This window comes from Silene latifolia, chromosome 3 (assembly GCF_048544455.1).
Source record: "Silene latifolia isolate original U9 population chromosome 3, ASM4854445v1, whole genome shotgun sequence".
Taxonomy (NCBI): Eukaryota; Viridiplantae; Streptophyta; class Magnoliopsida; order Caryophyllales; family Caryophyllaceae; genus Silene; species Silene latifolia.
The window spans coordinates 25,721,530-25,745,304 of record NC_133528.1 but is presented as its reverse complement, the minus strand read 5'-3'; the positions used below and the strand labels follow the sequence as shown (position 1 = coordinate 25,745,304).

Here is a 23,775-nt window from a genome sequence, read left to right as displayed (position 1 = left end):
TAGTTGGTCTAAATCTACGATTTATATAATTTATGTTTAAATTTGTTACAAACACGTGTTCACATACACTGGTTTATAAGGAAATAACGTAATTTACTCTTGTAAATAAAAACCGCATACATAAAAAACTTTACATCCGGATAAAAGAAATTTAATCTAATATAATTAACTTTAACATATGTATGTAATTCATTTGCGTTTAATGTTCGATCGCGTATATAAATGTTATTCCTTCTTGAAATTATGTAATTTTATTATTATGTAATTTTGTTTTAAAAATTATGTACTCCGTAGTTCAATTTCATTTACTCGCATTTGTAATTCATTCTGTGTATATGTTATAAATTTTATTTACACGGAATGTATAAAACTATTTCATAATATTAAGTTATAGAATTTTTCATAATATTATTTCATAGAATTTGTTGTAAGACGGAATTTATCGCATGTTTGAATATGAAGAAATAAATACATTGCACACTCACGGGTCCCACCATAACATGAATTTCCCAAAAAAAAAAAACTGCATTAATGAGGTGGCGCGCTAAGGATTGAGTATTGTCTTTTGTATTAATATAGATAAGATAATTTGTGATATATTGAAGAGAGAAGTTTGTGTCTCAAAATGTGAGAAAGTCATATATAAAAAAACAGATGGAGTAAATTCTTATACTCATTTAATGAAAATACAATTAATTAATTAATTAAATTAAATTAAAATAAAAATGAAATATAATGGCTACAAAGTCTCATACTATAATGATAGGAGATTAACAATGTTATATTGATGAGTTATAATCTCACATTATATTGATATGGAATAATCTCACATTATATTGATAGGAGATCGTCTTATTTTATATTTTTTTGAGTAAATTATCAATAACTCCATTTTAAAATACACTTTTTAAAAATTACTCCCTTTTAAAAAAAAAAAAAAAATTACACCCGCAACAATGCAAAAATTTTAAAATTGCTCCCAAACCCTTATTTTTACATTTTTATGACAAAAATGCCCTTAAGTTTTTATTCTTATATGACAAATATGATGGTGGATTTTGGATGGAGGATTGTGGTGGTTAACCGTGGAGTTCTTGGGTGGTAAAAATGTGGATAGAGTTGTAATGGAGGTTGATAAACATATGAGAAATAAAAAAATGGGGGGCATTTTTGTCATAAATATGCAAAAATATAGGTTATGGAGCAATTTTTAAATTTTTGCAATATTTTGGGTGTAATTTTTAAACTTTTTTTTTAAAAGGGAGTAAGTTTTAAAAAGTGTATTTTAAAAGAGAGTTATTGATAATTTAGTCTATTAATTATGAGATAAAAATCCATTGTAGCAACAAAAAAAAAAAAAAAAAAAACTGAAAATAAAATGGCGGAATCATATGCTATGGATCGGATAAAGTATAAACATGTTGATAATATAATATACGTTAGTTGTGATGCAAATTATCAAACATGCATAATTAATCATGCATAATGTATACTCCCTCCAATTCACAATATGTATACATGTGCTTGTGATTCCAAGTCATTATTGAATCATACGTGATGGAAGAGAAAAAAAACGATTAAGTTACATAACTAAAGCATTTTACCAGTGAAATAGGGAAAAATGAAAGAGAAAATGTGAAGAATTAATTACCACTCAAAAACTTAGAGTTATGTGCTGATAACATGTTATAGATTAATAAGGGAGATAATGTATTTCTTATTAAATGTGTAAAGAACAAACTAGTAGATATATATCCCGCGCATGTATGCGCGGTATTTATAGATCCTTTAGTTTATAATGTATTATTTATAGATTTAAAATTGCCATATTATTAAATTTTTATATTTTAATATAAGGGTAAAAAATTGAAACAAAAAACTAATCAAAATAATTGAATAATGTTATGAAATGTGTATTTTTAATAACATTTTTTATACTTCTAATTATTCAATTTACTTGATGTATCCATTTGTTTCTCGCATTGACAATCAACTTATTTTAATCAATAAAGATTAAGTTGAAAATTTTAAAATAGTACCTCTCTCCATCTCTTATGTACTTGAAATCCAAACTTTTGAGACCGCGATACAGATTGATTACGGCTTGTCTTATAACAAAAATGCTTAGATGCGGCAAGCCTAAATTATCGACGCTTCTATACCTGACATTAAACATGGTTTTTGGGGTCAATTCAGGCATAATGTCTATATCCATGCACTCCTGTCAAGGTGAATTATTTTGTCCGTCATTAGGATCAGGTTCATCTCTACCGTTTCTAACAGCTATAAAATAGACGATATCTTTTTGAAAATTAACCGTGATTCCAATTAGCGCATTTTGGAAGGTAACTAAGAAAATTATGTTAGAAGGGTGGTAGAAGATGTTCAATCGTAATACGAAAGTCGTAACATGATCTTGGATCGGTACATCTATTACATACCAAAACTATACAGTTATCGTATTTCTCCCCGAAAACGTTCTGATATCTCCATAAAATTATAGTTATCAGTGTCGATTTCCGGCTCATCTAAGTTGAATACTACGGAGGGTTATTTTCCGTCATTCCAATCTCTACGAACAAATAAACAATGAAAATAAACCTTAAATGAACAAATAATGAACTCATGTTTTGGTAACATTAAGTTCACATCAAACATTGAAATCAACTCCCAGAAATCCCAAAATAAATCTTAAACGAACGTCTATATGACAAAGAAGAAACGCAAATTCTCGCTTTAGTTAGATGGGTCAAATATCATACCATTTTCATAATAAGACAAACAACAAGTGGGATGTGACCACTTTGTCTTATTATGTAAGTGGTGACATATTTTACCCGTCTATACTTTAGACGGATATACCCGTCTAAAGTGAGACTAATTGAAAAATAAATCAGCATATGTGTGATCTTAAGCCAAAAAAAGTGACAAATAAATGCAAAATGGTATTATGTTATATATTCTGTAACAATACATTCACATTTACCACAATTAATAAAATTTTGCCACGATTTTTGAAAATAAATTACTTTATATTAGAGCATCTTTAATGGACAGTTAAAATACGTTGTAGCTTGTTTTGCCAAATCAATTTTTTTAGCTACTCAGCTTTTAGGTTACAAATCGCTCAAATGGTACTAAAACATCTAGTAGCTTGTATGCGGGTTTCAATTCATTGCTTTAGGAGGTTAATTTGGAAAAAAATATTTAGAAATTGAATACTGATAAAGATTTACATACTTGATTGAATATATTGAATTTGTGTTTATTGATTTACATATTTGAGGAACCTTAGGTATTTTGGCGCTGTTTGGTAAACGGCATATTGACCAATTTTTAGTATATTCAAGGGTTTTAGCATGTTTGACCAATCAATATGCTAATTTTAGTGTTTGCTAAACAACATTTTGAAACAACATATTTGGGGTCAATATGCTGTTTTACAATATGCTGCTTACCCCTTCACCAAAAAAAAAATATGCTGCTTACCCCAACATATTGGTTAGCATATTGTAAAATAGAAATGTTTTCTCCATTTTACAAAGAAAACTAACAATCTACTAATCGTAATATGGCAATTACAAAACACTCAAATTAATTCTGCTAATTATAATATGCTAGTCAAACCTTCATCTTTGATTTAGAGATTTCCTTATTTATAGGAATTTGTTACTAATCTTTTACACAAGCGAGCCCAAATTTTATTATACATTAATTTAATAGAACGGCATAATCATTTTGAACATATTCTCATAACAATCTTACCTATTTTATCATATATTGTAACCATTTTAATTAGTACCCAATTTAGTTTACTTATCCATTTTATTTTTTATGTACAATTTTTCAATCACTTTTCAACTGATCTCGTACTAAATTATAGTGTTAGATATAAGAACAATTAAATTATTGGTATTTAGTTCTATTAGGAAATATAGAATAACTATTTGTAGTAGTTTCGTATTAAGACTCGGAAAACAAAAAGTTCAATGGTTTTATCCAGATACGATTGTTTGTTTTACTAGATCTTGCAATACATGTCAATTAGTGAAATTAATTCGAATTAGTTCCATTAGTGAGAACATTACCGAAAATATAAAAGATTTGATTGCAATCCCAATTAACACTGAGTCCCTCAATTTCATTTTATGTTATTTGAGCTGTAGAATAGAATAAAAAGGAATATATCGAGAAATATGCAAGTTAAACGCAATTTGTTTAGTTGAACAGGAATAGTTGAGCAAGAATATGCTAGGTGTGTTAATCTTTTAGTATATAGGGGATGACATAACATCTATATTTATAGGGTTTATATACAATGACATCTAATTTATAAGAAGTAAGAAATATTTGCCCTAATATATTTCTTATTCTTACTACATTTACAGTAATATCTACATATTTTTTCACACATTTGTTGACTAATATGATATATATATATATATATATATATATATATATATATATATATATATATATATATATATATATATATATATATATAATCAAGTTGAAGCGTTGTGGATACGACATGTGTCAACCCAGCATTAAATACGTGTATTAATTACAGTTGAACATTAAATATAAACATAATTAATGCTACATAAATCTCAGCAAAATATTAATTAGAGTTTAATAAATGTATTATAAAATTACATATAACAATTACGGTGATTTGATTTTATATTTATATAAAAAAAATTTTGATAAAAATTCTAAAATGTAAATCATTACCTTTATTGCGAAAAATGCATTAAATTGAGTACACTTTCTATTATATTTATTGAAATATTTTTATATGTATAGATGATTAAAGTGAGTGTCTCACAATGTGTTATATTTACTTAAAGAAAAACATTTTGAGAAATTTATAATACTTAGATCATCAAATCCTTCAACAAAAATATATTTGGAAGAATCATTATGTTTATTAAAAACAAAACTTAAAGATAACTACTAAGAGATAAGTTTTTATGATGTGATAATGAAAAAATTATATTGGACAAATTAAACACATATGAGATTTAAAAGGTTTTAAATAATGAGTATATATATAAAATTGGGTTGAAACGTTGTGGATGCGCCACGTATAGTATACATCCTTAATGACAAGTATTAATTACAGCTAATCATTTAAAATGAACATAATAAATGTTGTATAAACCTCAACAAAATATTAATTATATTTTAATAAATTTTATTATAAAATTAAAGTAAATAATTACGGTAGTTGATTCTAAATTTATTTAAAAAAATACTTTGATAAAAATTCTAAAATATAGATAATTACGTTCGTTGCGAAAAATTCTTTAAATTGAGTATAATTTTTATTATATTTAGACTCTTATATTTATTGAAATATTTTGATATGTAGAGATGATTAAAGTGAGTGTCTTACAATGTGTGTTACATTTATGTAAAAAAAATATTTTGAGAAAGTTATAAAACATAGACCATTAAATCCATTAAGAAAAATATATTTGGAAGAGTCATTTTATTTACTAAAAACAAAACTTAAAGAAAACTAATACTCCCTTCATTTTTTTATTTCACCCCATTTCTTTTTGCACGGTTATTAAGAAAACCGATTAAAGAATGGAAAAGTAATGAAGGAGATGTTAGTGGGCCTTTCTAATAGTAGAAAATGGATTAAAGAATGAAAAAGTAATGAAAAAGCAATGACAAATATTGTAAATACACAAGTGGGATAAGGGTACTTTTGTCATTTGGATGTCTAAATAAGAAAAGAAGAGAAATGGGGTGAAAATAAATAATTTGCCAAAAAGGGGAAATGGGGTGAAAATAGGAAAATGGAGGGAGTAAGAGATAAGTTTTTATAGTGTGTGAATGAAAAAAATTAAATTACAACAAATTGAATACACATGAGATTTCGTGGGGTTTAAATAGTGTGATAAAGAGTATGTGTACGAGTACGTATGTATACAGTGATCGCAAGTGCATTTGAATAATCAAAATAAAAGTAATGATTATTAAGTAATACAGTATTATAAACGATATGAAAAAGTGCAAAACACTTTACATTTTTTTTAATATCTTTAGTTAAATATGTATACCTCAAGTATAAAATATTGATTATGACTAACTAAGTATTACTTTTAGTTAAATATTTTATACGTTATCTTTTAAATACTTTGAAGTTAAAGCTCAAAAAATAATACTATTGCCAAAATTTATTTATAAAACGTCGGTCATGCATAACTAAATATCACTTATTAGTTTTAGTTAAAATTATATGTATTTTATTTTAAAACATTGAAGTTAAACCTAAAAAAGTTAAATTATTTTTATTTATAAGAAAATATTAAAAGTCATATATAAATTATAATATTTTTTTTCAATTATAATAATAAAATTTAAAAACAGATCGCGCGAAACGCGGGATACTACCTAGTTGTTATTAATTCTGGCTGTATGAACACATTTAACTTCAAGTATTATTATTTTTTTAAAAAAAATTTCATGTCACGTGTCACATCCACACTTTCTCAACCCAATTTTATACTAGCTCCCTCCCATCCAAACAAAAAGTAACATGGGAGGGGGCACTTGTTTTAAGAAAAAATGGAAAAAGTAAGGGTAGTATTAGAAATATAGAGCTCCACTTGCATTTTAATTAAAAGAGGGACACAAAGATAATGACATTCTATGTAAATAATAAGGGTGTGTGAAGGGTTTTAGTAATGTTTTGTTACCAAAAAAGGAATTGATAGTTTGGTATGGATGATCCGAATAAGGTAAGTGTTACCTTTGGTTTGGATGGAGAGAGTATATAGATATGGCCCTGTTTGGCAAACAGCTGAAGCAGATTCATGATAGCGGATAACATTAGCAGAATACAGTTAACAGATCTTAGTAGCAGGTTTGACTATAAAATTAAATTAGCAGAATTAGAATATGTTGTTTGGTAATTAGCAGATTATAGGATAATTAGAATGGATTTATGAATAGATTGAATATGACGTTTACCAAACACATGAAAATAGTAGATTGCTTGGTCAATTTATTAATTAGGCCGAAATCTACTAACTTTGCTCAATATATTGTTTACCAAACAGAGGCACAAGATAAGATGTGAGGATTACAATTTCACAGCCACTATAAAGAAATCAATGCGATGAAGCGATATTGCATATAATAGTAGTACTAATGTTCAAATATTCAATCTATAAAAAAAATGAGCATGTCAATGTTCTTTTTAAATAAATCATGTCAAGTTTACGTTCTTAAATATTTAATGCTCCAAGAGATTCATGATTATTGAAAACTCATAACAATTTTCGTGCCATATATGAATCGAACATGTACTGACATTATTATTCACCCGATCAATACTAACTTATTCTATATTTCCATGTTGAATAATAAATCATCAAAGTTCCAGTTGCATTTCCTATGATCATCCACACTTATTTTGATTTCTTCCAAATCAAATAGATCAACCGGCAATTCGTCCAACACCTTGCATTCTTCAACTGAAATTTTTCCGTCATTTGATATGCAAACGTTATTACTGTATTCATATGAGTTATCTTGAACACAAGGTGCAATTTCCTTGGATGATACATTGGTCTCAAAAACGTGATCTTGTGTACGAGATTCACCTTTTTCTTTATTCGTTGAGCTCGAGGTTACCATCAACTCTTCTTGTTTAGTGTTTTTCATTATTATGTTGTTTTTCTTCACAATGTTGGAATTTAGTCTCTTGCTTAAATGGCAATGCCAATAGTTCTTCACATCATTTGCCGTTCTTCCGGGAAGCCTACCAGCAATTAGTGACCACCTAAATAAAAAAACATTGAATTAATGACTATTATTTACTAATAGTGTCGTTCATTTTTTGATTTTACTATCTTATACTCCTCTTCTTTCTATCACACTTTTCAAAATTTTCCTTATACAATGAGCAGTAAAAGGTAAATAATCGAAAAAAGTAGTACGTACTTACGGTAATTCCATTCATTCAAATTTAGTTTGGTAATACTAAACTCGGTGTCACCAAGTGACCATATATACCGACCACATGTTTAGAATTCAAAAACTTTGCATATACAACAACACCACTACATAACTAGAATCAAGTACTTTATGGTAGACTGATAAGACCACACTAACAGGGTGTTTAGCCATTTATTCTAAGTATGATGTATAAGTTTGAAATGAGTTAAACCCATATTTTGTGTTTGTTAGCGAAGAAAATAGTTTTCATACCCATACCTCAACCAATGAGGTTGAGGTTTCTCATATTCACGGGGTTATGTGATTGATACCAACAAGTTATAAAATCAAGAGAAGAAAAGAAAAAAAAAATTGCAAAAAGTCTATATTTTAATACTTTACTCATAAAATAAAAATATCCCTAATTTTTTTTTTCTAAGAGTATTTTTTCATCGAAAAATAAGAACAATGTTTTTTTTGTTGACATTTCTATACATTGAAGAATAAAAGTATTAATATATTTGGAAAAAGAATATTAAAATATATAAAAAAAATTAATTAATATATGAAAATTAAAGTACAAAACTAATAGAATAGACTTTACAAAAATATTTGATTCCTCATTCCAGAATTGAACCAAATACAAGGTATCAAGATCGAGTTCTAAATACATACCTATCTGGTTTAATTCCTAATTCCATACTTATACCTTTTATGCGAATAAAATACTCTCTAATAAATGTTGTGGTTACTCTTAGGGATGACAACGACTCGGGTTGGATCGGGTTTTGCAAGATCTGGATCACCGATCCACTTACTTATTGGATCACCGATCCATATCCAAAATTTTAAAATCCATACCTACCCAAAATTCGTACTCGATCCACCATATAATCCAAAATCCAATTCGAAACTTGATTTACTATATAAAAAAATTATCTTAAATGAAAAAAAAATTGAAATTTCAAGCTTAATAAAGCCTAAATTTTGAAAAATATTTGATTGGATCGGGTTCGGGTATGAATGGATCGGGTTTGGATATGGTTCGCGTTTTCTAATAGTGAATTAATTGGATATGGGTTTTTAAGTAGTTGATCGTTTATGGATTTTTAAAAGGTGAGTTTGGATCGAATTTTCTCCTTCGGTTCAATTCGGGTTCGGTTCAGTTTGGACCACAATTATCCTCCCTAGTTACTCTTAATAAAGTACATGTGTTTCATTTCAATTGAGTTGTAAAATTTGTAACTTGTTTGCTCCAAATCTAATCTTACAAAATATATATATATATATATATATAGGGTCGGGGTCAGGTGCGAACTAAAGTACGGTGCGAACTGTACGAACTACTCAGATACACAGTATAATACTTCTAGATACATATACTACTATCCTGAGATACATATGGTATAACTAGTAGATACACATGTATCCGGTAGTAATTCTGAGTGTATGTAGGGTGTTATTTTGTGTATCTAACGTCGCGCGCGGCCATCACCACTGCCCCACCACCATTACCACCACCACCGCCCCCACCACCATCACCACCACCACCGCCCCCACCATCATTACCGCCACCAACACGGGTGACACCAAACTTCACCACCACCGCCACCACTCACAACCACACATAACACAAGCACCACGACACCACCTCCATTAGCACGACACAAATAGATCACCACAACTGACCCCACATCATCGGCAATCCCCACACACCACGACAACAGCACTCACGAGCCACGACCACGCGACCCACTACCTCTCAACCTCACCACCATATTTCGACACCACCCCAAGCAATCACCACTCATCTCCACGGCCATAACCATCATTAAAACCAACGACTAGCACCACGAGCAACATCCATTGAAAGAAGACCAGATCTGGTCGAAAATAGATAAGGAGACTAGATCTGGTGGAGGTAGATGACATTTGATCGTGGACGGTGGGTTAAAGTGGCATGCTCGCAACTTGGAACGTCCCTGCGCATTTTTGGGTTAGTATCGTCTTTGTCCGTTACCGGAACGCCGCCCGTCGTTCATTCTTTTACCGGCGTCAATGAGGGTGAGACAAATCGAAGCAAAGGACGGAAGTCCGCTGGTGTGAGTGCAAGGCCGATCAAGTAGTTGATCACCGTCGCCGGCGACAATCACGACAGTGCTGGTGGTGATGGTGTTCATGGGGAGTGATTAAGTGAGCAGAGAGGATAGGGAACTAGGGAAGTGATGGGTCAGGCAATGGATAAGAATGTGAGAGAGTGTGGTCATTAATATTTGGGCTTTTTAAGTTAAAACATCAAACATATTAATATGTGTTTTTTTAGACGTTCGATGTAACTTTAGGTTATACAGATCCTATTTCTATATATATATATATATATATATATATATATATATATATATATATATATATATATATATATAGAAATAGGATCCTATAAGTCCTACCTTTTATGTTGAGTCCCTAAGTCCTAATACTAGCCATTGGATTAAGTTTAATGGAGGGCTAAGATTAAATAAAAAAAATACCACCCAACTAACTAATCATGTTTTTTAACACCCTTCATACCCCACTTCCCCATACATGTAATTACCAATGACAATGTCTCCTATTAACTCCCATTTTTAAAGAATAATAATAAAAAAAAAAATCCTCCCATATTCATTCATCTGCCAAATGATTTTCTCCCTACTTCTCTTTATCTCTCTCTAAAAATTGTGCTTTATCCAAATTTCTCAATTTGTACACGATTTTTTCTCTTGATTCAATCTAACAAATCTCTAAATAAAAAGAAACACAACTCAACTAATTAATTAGACGTTGTTTGCCATCGACGAGCACCATATCCTCCATCGTCTATCTAGTTTAATGTAAGTTCTTAATTCATTTTCTCTCTATTTTTGAGTGTTTCCCTCCGTTATTTTGATTTAGGGTTTTTTAAATTGGGAAAAAATTAGTCATATTGTGATTTAGGGTTTTTTAAATTCGAAAAAAAAATTACCGACCAGTACTAAAAATTCGAAATCTTAATGGTACACAAAAATATTACCATTGCAACGGGCTCGAAAAAATAATAAATTTAGAATTTTGTTTCGCCTTAATCGGAGTCCGTATGAAAATTTACGAAGCATTTTATGAAACCGCTTTTATTTTACGCGGAAATGAAAAATTCAGATTATAAAACAATTATTTTACTTTTTTTTTACTCTAATTGAATATGAGAGTACTATCATATTATTAGTGGCTAGATTTATTTTGAACGTACTAATATACTTATATTTTCTTGTTAAATTTTTGTTGGATTTTGTTGAATTCGTTGCTTAGTTATTTAAAATGATTTGATAATTTGAAATATATTGATTTGTATGATAGTTTTTTTGATGAATTATATCTACATTTTTTAATAATTAATTTTAGTTTTTTTTATGATGATGTTGATGGTGACGACGATCGATGATGATGATGATGATGATGATGGGATGATGATGATAAGTCTTTGGCGATATAAATTGACGATGAAGATGTTGATGAGTCTTTGGTGTTATAGAATGACGATGAAGATGTGAGATTTGGATTGATGATTGTCAATGAAGGTTGTAATTTCAATTATATAGTGTCGTAACTTTATTTTTGTAAGAGTGTAACTTCAAGTATATAGTGTGTAACTTCAGTATATATAGTGTGTAACTTGATTGTATATCATGTAACTTCAGTTTTGTAAGGATGTAACTTTAGTACTTTACGAGTGTAACTTTAGTACTTTAGGTGTGTAACTTTAATCTTTTACGAGTGTAACTTTAATTTTGTAAGGTCATTTTGTATATACAAATTTGAATATTAGTAATTTGAATATTAGTAATTTGAATGTTTGTATATCATGTAACTTCAGTTTTGTAAGGGTGTAACTTTAGTACTTTACGAGTGTAACTTTAGTACTTTAGGTGTGTAACTTTAATCTTTTACGAGTGTAACTTTAATTTTGTAAGGTCATTTTGTATATACAAATTTGAATATTAGTAATTTGAATGTTTGTAATTTTAGCACAAGTTTATGTAACTTTAGTACTTCATGAGTGTAACTTTAGTGCTTTATGAGTATAACTTTAATTTTTCACGAGTGTAACTTTAATCTTTTAAGGTAATTTTGTATATAAAATTTTGAATATATTAATTTGAATTTTTATAATTTTAGCACAGATTTATGTAACTTTATTGATTTACGAATGTAACTTTAGTGCTTTGGGAGTGTAACTTTTATCCTTGACGGGTGAAACTTTAGTCATTTAAGGTCATTTTGTGTATATAAAATTTGAATTTGTGTAACTTTAACACATGTTTATCTAATTTGAATTATTGAAGGTGTAACTTTAACAACAGTGACGTGTATAACTTTAATAAAGTAAGTGTATAACTTTAGTCCGTCCCACCACTCTCACCTCTTATTCGGACTCCAATTAATTATATAAGTAAATTAATTAAGTAGGTTCAAGTACAAATAGTGTAACTTCAAGCGGGTATGTTTTTATTTTCAAGCAAATACGGTGTAACTTCCGAGTAATTAGCAGTACTCAAAATTTCGAAAATTCAACGGTATATGAAAATATTACCATTGCGTCGGGCTCGAAAAAATAATAAATTTAGGATTTTGTTTCGCCTTAATCGGAGTCCGGATGAAGATTTATGGAGTCTTTTACGAACCCGTTTTTATTTTACGCGGGTATGAAATTTCGTTTTTTAAATCTTATATTTTGATAAATGAAATATAAATGATAATATATTAATATAATAAATTAGTTGATAAGAAAGAGAAAGTAATTGATTAGAAAAATTGGTAATTGAAATTATGAGAGACAAAGCATTAATTGCATGTTGGGTGAGTGTTTTTTTTGTTTTAATCTCAACCATTCATCTTGTAAGATCAAATGGTAGAGAGGAGGACTTATGGACTCAACCAAATTTGTGGACTTATTAGAACTCTTCTCTATATATATATATATATAGGGGCGGGTTCAGGTACGAACTGCCTTAACGTACGAACTAGCTTATTTTGACCTTTTTTTTTTTTTCGGATACACTTTGTTTCTTTACTACATACACTTCTTATTAGATACATTTTATTACTTATGTAAATACAAATTTTTCAACACTAAAATTATAGATGCACTTTTACACTTTTTTAAATTAATTTTTTTACGGATGCATTTTATATTTTTTGCGGAGATACACATGACAATAAAGCCAGATACACATTATAATATTTCTGGATACACAAGTTTATACTTCCGGATACGCATCATATGAATACAAGATACACATGGTTATACTGCCGGATACACATGTATCTCGTATTAATACCGTGTGTATCTAGGGTGGTATTTTGTGTATCCACCCTTCTATCATACTACCACAGCCCACCACCACCTACCGCCACCACCCCCACCACCCCCACCACCCCCACCGCCATCGGCACTACCCCACCACCCCCATCACCGCCACCACCACCGTCACCACTAGGGATGGCAATGGGTAGGGTCCGCCTAGACCCGGACCCGAGATTTTCCCTTTGGACCCGTACCCGACCCAGACCCGCAAGGGTCTAAAATTTGAGGACCCATACCCGGACCCTATGGGTGAGGGTAGGGTCTAGGTCTACCCGCGGGTCCGAGTTTCAGCCACTTTAGTAACAAAATTAACAGCTATGTGGTCTATAATATTAAAAAAAAATCATACTACTTTAACATTATGAGTTTATTAATCTACCGTTAATGGTGGTTGTCGGTCGCCGCCTATTAGAGAAGTAGTTGTCAGTCGCGTATCAGTGCTGTGGTGGTGGTTTTCTTGTGTCAGTGGTGGAGTGGTGGTATTGTCAGAAGAGTTTGGTTGGGTTTTATCACTTTATGGGATGAGGGAAGAGAAAGAGACTTTAGTTGGATTTCTACAGTCTGCCAGTATGAATTCAGAAAAATTGTGATTTTGATTTTTTTTCTTTAGTAAAGGGTCTAAGGGTCTGGTATGGGTCTCATAACTTAGACCCGGACCCGGACCCGAAATATTTTCTTAAGACCCATACCCGACCCATACCCGACCCATACCCATTGGGTCTGAAAAAATGAGACCCATACCCGACCCATTAGGGTCCGACCCTCAGGGTCTAGGTAGGGTCTCCGACCCACTGCCATCCCTAATCACCACCATTACCATGCGAATACACATGGTTATACTGCCGGATACACATGTATCCCGTATTAATAACATTTATTACTACTAGATACACATGTATCCCGTACTAATATCATGTGTATCCGGATACACATGTATCTAGTAGGTTAATGAAGTGTATCCAGGGTCATTATTTGTGTATCCACCCCTAACCCTAACTACTTTGGCCCCCACCACTGCTACAACCACCACCACAGACTTAGACCACCACCCACCTACCTAGACCACCACGAATCCACTGCCTCCACGCCGGCAGCATTGTTGGCTACCAACAGACCTCGTATCAGTCAAAGTGTATCTGTTACCACGACTGACTAACACCAATTTTTCAAGACAACCACCACGACCAACCTCCACTCACCACTCTATTATCACCACAACGCCACAATAATTGAAAGGAGGCCAGATCTGGTCGAAAAAAGACAAGGAGACTAGATCTGGTGGAGGTATAGGACTGAAACCACCTTGAAATCCACTTAATCCCATTCAAACAATATGCATCGTCACTTTCATTCCCTTTGAACCATTCAGGAAACTAATAACACCGGTGAAGTAACCGGAATATTTAAATCTTAAATCTTCAAAAACCAAGTGATTCAAACCATAGATCTACAAAAGACGAAGATGAATTTCAGAAAATTAATCGCATTAGTGATTTTTTTGAAGGATTTCGAATCTAATAGGGTGGTTTTTAGTTGACCTGAATAATGAGAAAGAGGTTGAAGATGAGGTGCTGAATCGGCATTTTGATGCCGGAGTTTCTGAAAGCTAGATGAGAGTGCTAATATTGAAGACGATATAACATTTGGAAAAACAAAAACCAGATTAAGGGAGGGTTGCCGTCGTCGGAGTTCCGTCGAGTTGGTCGGCGTTGGTGACTAGGATAAGTTTAGGGAGAGTAGGTGGAAGAGGATGGAAGATAATTTGTGTAAATGTGTAATTGAATGTCAGGGGATGGGTTTATGTGGGAGAGTGCTTTTTATCTTAACCGTTGATTACATGAATTCAGTGGTCCTTATTAAGTTCGTACGGTTCGTAACTTAATTTGGTTACAGATCTGATCCACGATTATATATATATATATATATATATATATATATATATATATATATATATATATATATATATATATATATATATATATATATATAGATAGATAGATAAATAGATAGATAGATAGATAGATAGATTTAGAATCCGGTGAGAACGAATACTCGGTGAGAACGACCTTATTAATCAATTAATAAACATAATCAATCACAAAATGAAACCAAACACGCAAAACACTAATCAAGTCTCTCCCATTAATACTCCACCTGACATCCACCATTAGTCCAGCTCTGGCAATCACCACCGGCACAAGCTCAGTCACCGTCGTCCACCGTCGCCACATACCACCAGTCGCCGTCGCCGGTGACGATAACCCACAAATACGTCGAACCTCTGCGATATTTCCGTCCCTTCTCATACCTAAACCCTCCCTCATCTTCCCCATCACCACCCAACACCTGCCTTCACCGTCGTCGACGATGACCATCAGCACAGGCACAACTTTGGCGACGCCATTGAGCATCATCAACCCCGACATTTCCAGTTTTTGTTAACCTCCGATTCTCGATTCTTCTTCCTCCGATTTCCAATACCACATCCTCGGACATCGCACTTTCCCCGACAACCCAGAAGCCGGCGCACCACCATGACGCCACCTACAAACTTCCCATATTCACGTGTCTGTGTTTGTTCTCTCCACCATCGACGTCACCTGACGTCGCGCAACACCACCACCTCCAACAATTTATGGCACAAATTAATGTATCTGGTTTCAATATTGATGTATCTCAAACCAATTATAATGTACCTAGTAAGTAATTTTGTGTATCTATGCTTAGATACATTAAAATAGTGGTGAGATACATCAAAATTATTCTCAGATACATCAATATATTAAATACATACACAATTTCGTTTAGCTTCAACAATGATGAATCTGATGATGGTGAGTTGGTGACGGAGAAAGCAAAGGTAATGACGAGGAGATATTACGTGATGTGACGTTGACTGACACCGCTGAAGGTCATCACGTCGGCTGGCGACGTTGGGAACGGCGAGTTTAGCTCCAACAATTGATAAAGTCGGTTAAGTTGTCGGGGATATCTAGTTCGCCAGCATGCTTGAGTTGTTTCCGGCGATGAGATATAACAATATATGAGCTGTTTCGTATAATTAAGATAAAGAGACATGGACAATAGTGGTCACCGGCATCTGATGGCGATGCTGTTCGTCGGCATCATCTAAATGTAATAGTTGTGCTAAAATGATAGTTTAAATCAGAGCAAGGATAATTGGAATCTGGGATTTGAGAATCCAAAATGTTGGGTTTCGTGATGTTCAATGGGATCGTCGGAGCTGCGTTGGCATCATGGATGATCGTCAGTGGTTGGTTGATGTTGTTGGTGGTCGGCACCGACGACGACGGGTTATGGGTGGTGACATGGAAACTGAGATGGGGATGGCAGGGAGTTTTGTGAGAATTGGATTTATTAGATGAAGGGATGGCAGAGGGAGTTTCGTGGTATGTGATTTATTTATATTTATAGCTTGTTCTCACCGTTCTCACCGAGTGATCGTTCTCACCGGATCCCACCTTATATATATATATATATATATATATATATATATATATATATATATATATATAACAGAAATCAGAAACTTCAATGAATAACAAAATATATACAAATTTATAATACCATATAGTATTAGTTATATAAAAATTCACATATACTATATAATATAATAATATAAGTGGTAAAATCGTTAAATTCTCAAATATCTCTATCTAAAAAACCGCACATTTGCGCGGGATCTATACTAATATAATAATATAAGTATTAAGAAATTAATTAATTTAGAAAAGACAATTAAAATATAATAGTGCAGTCATGATTTAGGAAATTCAGATAAGATGAAAAAAATTACATGTCTTTCCTTAATTAAAAATGATGATATCATTTTAATGTTAACATAATTTTTTTTTTTAACAGTAGTAGGTGCATGAGTAATGAGTATAACTATAATAGTAGTAGGGGGTTATTCATTGGTCTCGAGCGAATCAGACCGGGCCAAACTCTCTGGACCGAAAATCAAATAAGGGTTAAAAAATGGATCGGGGACCGGCCCATAATAATATTTGTCCAATTCGGTCCGAACCACAAAAACGTGTAGACCATACCAAATGGACCAAATGGATTGAATATGATTGTCATAGACATAGTACAATATTTAAAATTAAACTTAAAGGAATTCGTAATAATAATAAAAAAACATTATCTCTTTACTAGGTTTAACTACATAACTAAATATATCTTATCGTACAAGTAGGATATAAAATCAATAATGTTACAAATTTAAAGTTTTTTTTTTTTGTCATATAAGTTCGGTCCATGGTGGTCCGGTCCGCGGTCCATTCGATTTGGTCAAGGGCCGGACTGAAGATCAAAGTAAAGTAAATAGGTGAACCGTGGACCGGACCAAATAAAATATGGTCCGATCTGGTCTAGACCAAATGGTCCGGTTCGGTATGGTTTTGGACCACCGATTGAACACCTCTAAATAGAAGTGGGGTAGTAAAGTAATAATAATAACAACGAGAATAGTGAAAAAATACAAAAGTAACAATAAGGGGTCGTTTGGTCAGAGAAAGGGAAAGGGAAAGGAAATTAGAAAGGGTAAGAGAGGGAAAGGTAAGGGATTACCTAAAACTTAACTAGTTGTTTGGGTACATCAAGAAAATGAAGTGTGGTGGTTTATGGTTTGTTTTGGTGTACAAGTGGTGGCGGTGGCGGTGGCAGTGGGGTGGTTGTGGTGGTGGTGATGGTGGCGTCATGGTGGTTATGGAGGTGGTGTTGCGGTGGTGGTTTTTGTGGGGTGGTTGTGGCGGTGGTTTTTGGTGGTGGTTTAGGTAGGGTGGTTGTGGTGGTGGTGGCGTCGTGGTGGTGGTAGTGGGGTGGCTGTGGTGGTGGTTTTGGTGTTGGTGTTGGTGGTGGCGGCGACGATTGTGTCTTGTTGGTGACGGGTGTGGTGGGAGTACGTATGTGTGGTGGTAGGTAAATAAGGTGGTTGAAGAGTAACAAGGGTAATGAAATCTCATACCTTGGAGGGTAGGGTAAGGAATTAGATGGATTGAGAGGTAAGGAAGGGAATTGCATTCTCTTTGTTTGTGTCAAACAAACACCAACAAAGGGAATCAATAACTTTCTTTCCCTTTCCCTTTCTTATAGACCCTCAATCAAACGCCCCTAAAAGTTGTAAATCTATGAATAATTAAAGTAATTATATAACATCAAGAGTAGTTAAAGTAACACGAGTGACAATGGGAATAATGATAACAATAGTAACATTCAAAATAGTAAATTTAAGTAACCGTAGTGAAAGTAAACCAAGAGTAGTTAAAGTACATTGGTGCCTTGGGTGGTCCTATAAGTCCTTAACTTTCTTTGTGAGTTTTTTTTTTTGTTGTAAAATGCTCGCGGTGTCTCTGAGGTTTGATATTTTGCCCGTAATATCAATTTTTTTATTCGGAAAACGTTAAGATGTCATAACACGTGTTTACGAGCTTAGAAAGTGACGATTTCTTTTTTTAAAATTGCATCTTTTCGAAAACTACAACTTGAAAACAACAATTTGTCGAGTTTGGAATTTATGATCAAGAGATATGGTCATTCAAAGTTTATTCGGTCAAAAAAACTTTGACATAAAAAAACTCCTAGCTACGAGATCCAAATACGACAACTTTTTTTCAAATCATAACTCTCGGAGAGATGATCGATTTTATAAAAAAAAAATTATTATTTTCTGAACTCGTAAACATGAGTTATGGCCTCTTAAAGTTTTACGAATAAAAAATTTGGGTATTTTGGGCAAATATCAAGCCTCAAGGGCACCGCATGCATTTTCCGTTTGTTTATATGAATTTGTTTCTCACACGTTTTCGTTTAAAGCAGAATTATCCATTTTAAATTTAAAACGGATCAAATAGATACTAATGACATATCAAGTTGCTGGGAAAATATCAAAAGTTTTATTCCTATCAATCCTATCATCACCATGTGTAATATTTGGGTTTTTTGTCAGGGAGTACCTAACATTTAGCCTCATTGGCACCAAGGTACCTACTTTTTATTTTTTGCCCAATGGTACCTAAAATTTATATTTTGTTTGTTAACAAATACCAATTGACGAATTCCGTTAAAAATAGTCAAAATTCCGCTAAAATTAACAGAAAAACATAAATAAAAATTGTTTTAAAACTAATAATTACAATTAAGATCTAAGGGGTTGTTTGGTTACCCATAAAATAACATAGGAATTCCAATTCATGTGAATTGCAAAATGGGTAACTTGTTTGGTTACCCCAATTCACATGAAATACAATTACCTTGGAACTCTAATTCCTCCATAATGGAGGAAGTTGCTTACCTAGGTCCCCTGGTAAGTGGGAATCTTTCATGAATTGCATTTCCTTTATGCAACCAAACAACTTTTCCTAATTCACATGAATTCTAAAATCATGTGATTTATCACTTCATAGGCAATGCAACTTCCTACATGCAACCAAACGACCCCTTATAATACCATTGTTAATTCACTAACTCACTCCTCAACCTTTCTTCCTCCTCCAAATCTCCCTCCCATTACCCAACCCCATAACCACCCTCCTTACTCACCTTTTTTTCACCACCATCTATCTCTCAATTACCGCCACAAAACTTGTAATCCTAGTCTAGTTCTTCCTCTTCAAGAACTATAGCACGATTTACAACTCATACATATAATTATTATCAATCTCCATTGTTGTTCTTCATCATCTTCTTTGTTACCCATCTTCACCTTCTTACTTTCAACTCTAATCATCTTCTCCATGTCATTTATCTTTATCTTGCATCCTTTTGAAACTCCATTACTTCTCTCTTCTTAAACCCCTAGATATTATGGGTATTGTACTTGTTAGTTACAAAGTATTTTTTTTCTTGTTGAATTAGTCTATGGTGGAGGAAAATTGAATTAGATGGGGGAGATGAAGAGGGTGGTTAATTAGGATTGGTTGGAGGAAATGAAGAAGGGGTTAATTTAATGAAAAAATTATTTTTAGGTAAAGGATTAAAGAGAAAAAGTAAGGTCTTCATTACGTTTTCCGTTAGTTTTGACGGAAATCTGACTTTTTTTTACGGGAATTAGCATTTGGTACCTCTCGACAAGTCAACATAAAATTTTAGGTATCTCTGGGCAAAAAGTAAAAAGTTAGGTACCTTGGTGCCAATGAGGGTAAATGTTAGGTACTCCCTGACCAAAAACCCGTAATATTTAGTTCCGCTTTATAAATATAAAACGGATACCTGGGAACTATTTGGTTTCTTTTTCTTTTTTTTTTTTTTTTTTTTGGACATCAAAGTAGCTCCGTGATCTCTATTCATGGACATGAGGCATTGAAGCATGTCAGAGTCTGACGGATGCAGATAACAATGATTATAGTGTACGTACAAGTTTAAACAAGATGCGTGCATGGTGACGGTATTTGAATATGAAATTTAGTGGAGCGAACAAAAGAAATTTCAGTCCGTCTTGTGCAAATTCTTATTTCAGACGGGCTGTTTTTTCGTCTGAAATAAAACGGATAAAATGTTACCATTTTTTAAGAAAATGTAACCATTTAATCTACAAAATGTTATGACTAGTGATGTCATTTTTTTATCCTGAAACTGATGTGAAAAATAATGGTAACATGTTATCAGAAAATGACAACATTTTATTGTAAAATGATGACATGTTACCCGTCTTATTTCAGACGAGAAATAGCCGTCTGAAGGAAAACGGACTGTATCACAAATTCTTGTTTGTGACGGCACATATCCGTCACTCTTGAGTGACGGATACCATTTTACCTCACAAAGTACCCACTTTTTCTCTCTCTGCAACACTATTCATGTGGTCCCCTTTCTCCACTAACCCATTTTGTTACCATTTTAACTCACAAAATATCCATCACAAATGGTAACCCGTTACATAAATTAATCCACTTTGGATCCGATAAAATAGTATTTATGATTGGTGCGGTAGGATTGAATCGTAAAAGCGTAAGATTCTACCACTAACTGTGAAACATTTACATTAGTTCAATAATCAATATGTACGTTAATAAAGAAAATATAATAAAAAAAGCTTTTAGGAATAGAAAATTGCTTTTATATTCCATTTCCTATCTATTTATTTGTAAATTATAGACTCATTTCATCTAATCACTTCTATACATTTGTAAAATATATGTGTATATTTTAATCAAATGTATAAAATTGATTAGAACTGGAGTATATAATTCAACGGGAATTTTTTTAATATTTGAACGGTAGAATCAGATCGCTAAGTCGTAGGGTTGTATTATGACTCCTCGACGTTTTTTTAAAATAAATTGGATCCTAAGATCCTACAAACTTAAAATTCTACCTAAGATCGGAATCGATCATGAATTTTCGGTTCATCAAATCTTACAATTGTAAGATCGAATCGGAATTTTGAGAACCAGGTATAGAACCTTTTTTTGGAAAAAACAACACGTTTAATTAGCGAGTTAAAATTTTTTCATTGTTTATTTGTTCCGGCCAACTAGCTAATGCTACTCAATGGTGATATTACTGATACTCCCTCCCAGTTACTATAATGTTCCCTTTTTTCCGAAATGAATTATTCAACTAATGTTTCTCTTTCTATTTTTAAAAACTTTTACTCTTATTTTATTCATTCCTCTCTCCTATCATCAAACCTCACACAACTCTTTTACTCCTATTTTATTACTTTCCTTTATGTTTTGGCGCCACAATTTTTTATTTAACTACTAATAATTAATCCCTCTTTCCTATTTCAACCCCACACAACTCTTTTACTCCTATTTTAATACTTTTCCTTAAATATTGTGCTCATATCAAATGGAACAATATAGTGACTGGGAGGGAGTATATCATACTCTCGTACTCCCTCTCTCCTTCTCCATTATTTGTTTATCTTTTATATTATTTGTAAGAAATATTTTAATCAAATGTAAATAAATGATTGAGACGAGGGAGTACACGTTTGACTCTGAGATACACAATGAACAGTAGCATGCAAAGTTATTTAACGGCATGCAAGTTATTTAACGGAGTATAATAAGCAGATTTAAAAGTAGAGTAAATTGAAAACGATAATTAGTACCTGTTGCCTAAGAGATTATGAAGTTTGATGATGAGCTCAACTTCTTCATCGGTGAATTTCCCTCTTCTGATGTTTGGACGTAGATAATTTAACCACCTCAGTCTACAACTTTTACGGCACCTATTGATACCTTCAATTCACATACACTTCATACGTCATTTACGTCATAAATTAGAATTTGTGCCAATTTATATATCGCATATATACCATATAATATTAGAGAAATATTCAAAAGAAAGAAAACCAGTATCTATGTAATATCTTGTATGTTTTGTACTGGTTTTTATATTTCATAATAATATTCATTATTAAATTATATTTATCGTTGTCAAAAGAGAGGAAAACAAAAACTCACAATATCAACTCACATGATGATCTATCAATATTGTGCTTGTGTTCATATTATGCCTTATTATATGGACTTGAAATAAGAAAGAAATGAGAAAAGAAGAAAAAAAATCCTTTTTGGATTATGAGAAGTTCATTTAGATACTCTTGCTAAATCTAATGGAATAAAACATAATAAATTCACAAATTATCGAATAAATATTACTTTGTATTAGCTTAATTTCTCGTGATTGAACAGAGTTTAAGCACACATATTATATTTGAAGATAAATTAGGGATCATTAAGAACTATGCATACATTTTGACAAATTAATATTATTGTACAATCAATTTAATACTTTTAATCTCAATCAGTTATTATCTTTTATATTCATTATAGAAGGTATGTTCGTCAAAAGTAAACAAATAATTGGGACGGAAGAGTGTAATGAACATACCAGCAAGAAGAGGGATGCGATGCCACTTTCCTTCACCATATTGTTCAATGCATTTTCTGAGCAATTGATCTTCCTCTTCACTCCATGCAACTCCACCCATTTGTTTACGTACTAAGTACGTATGCTTTCAATTATTTGTTTTTGCTTTCTCAAGGTGCTATTGCATTTATATATTTATAGACCTGGAATTGTACTTTCTTACAGTTTGAGTTTATAGACAAATTGACCTTTTGGTATTCCTTGAAACGGATAAAGAATAAAACGGGTTAAATAACGTCTTATTTGCATAGATTGGACAATTTTTTTGGCAATTTTAATGCATTATGTTTATCTTATGTGTGATAATTCACTCGCCTTAAGCTTAAGACGAATATGCCCGTCTTAAATAAGAACATGTGTTTCACCATACCAAACAACATTACTTATAACAATAAACGGGTCAAATAACATCCCAGACGTTTGTTATCATTTGCTTTTAGATTACTTTTCATAAGTAAAGAAAATTTTCAAAATATTTTAATATATAACTTAAAATATAACCATGTGGGGTAAATCTTATTTTATTTGTCTTA

The 23,775-nt window shown here is 32.1% G+C and overlaps 1 protein-coding gene across 1 annotated transcript; it reads right to left on the bottom strand.

Annotated features, from left to right (window-relative positions):
• Positions 1-7,196: 7,196 nt before the first annotated feature.
• On the bottom strand, positions 7,197-23,382 carry LOC141647427 (transcription factor MYB90-like). Its single transcript, XM_074455603.1, has 3 exons — positions 23,204-23,382; positions 22,419-22,548; positions 7,197-7,801 (listed from the first exon to the last, which is right to left on the bottom strand). The coding sequence occupies exons 1-3, from the start codon at positions 23,301-23,303 to the stop codon at positions 7,363-7,365; spliced, it is 669 nt and encodes a 222-aa protein (XP_074311704.1). The 5' UTR covers positions 23,304-23,382; the 3' UTR covers positions 7,197-7,362.
• Positions 23,383-23,775: the final 393 nt, after the last annotated feature.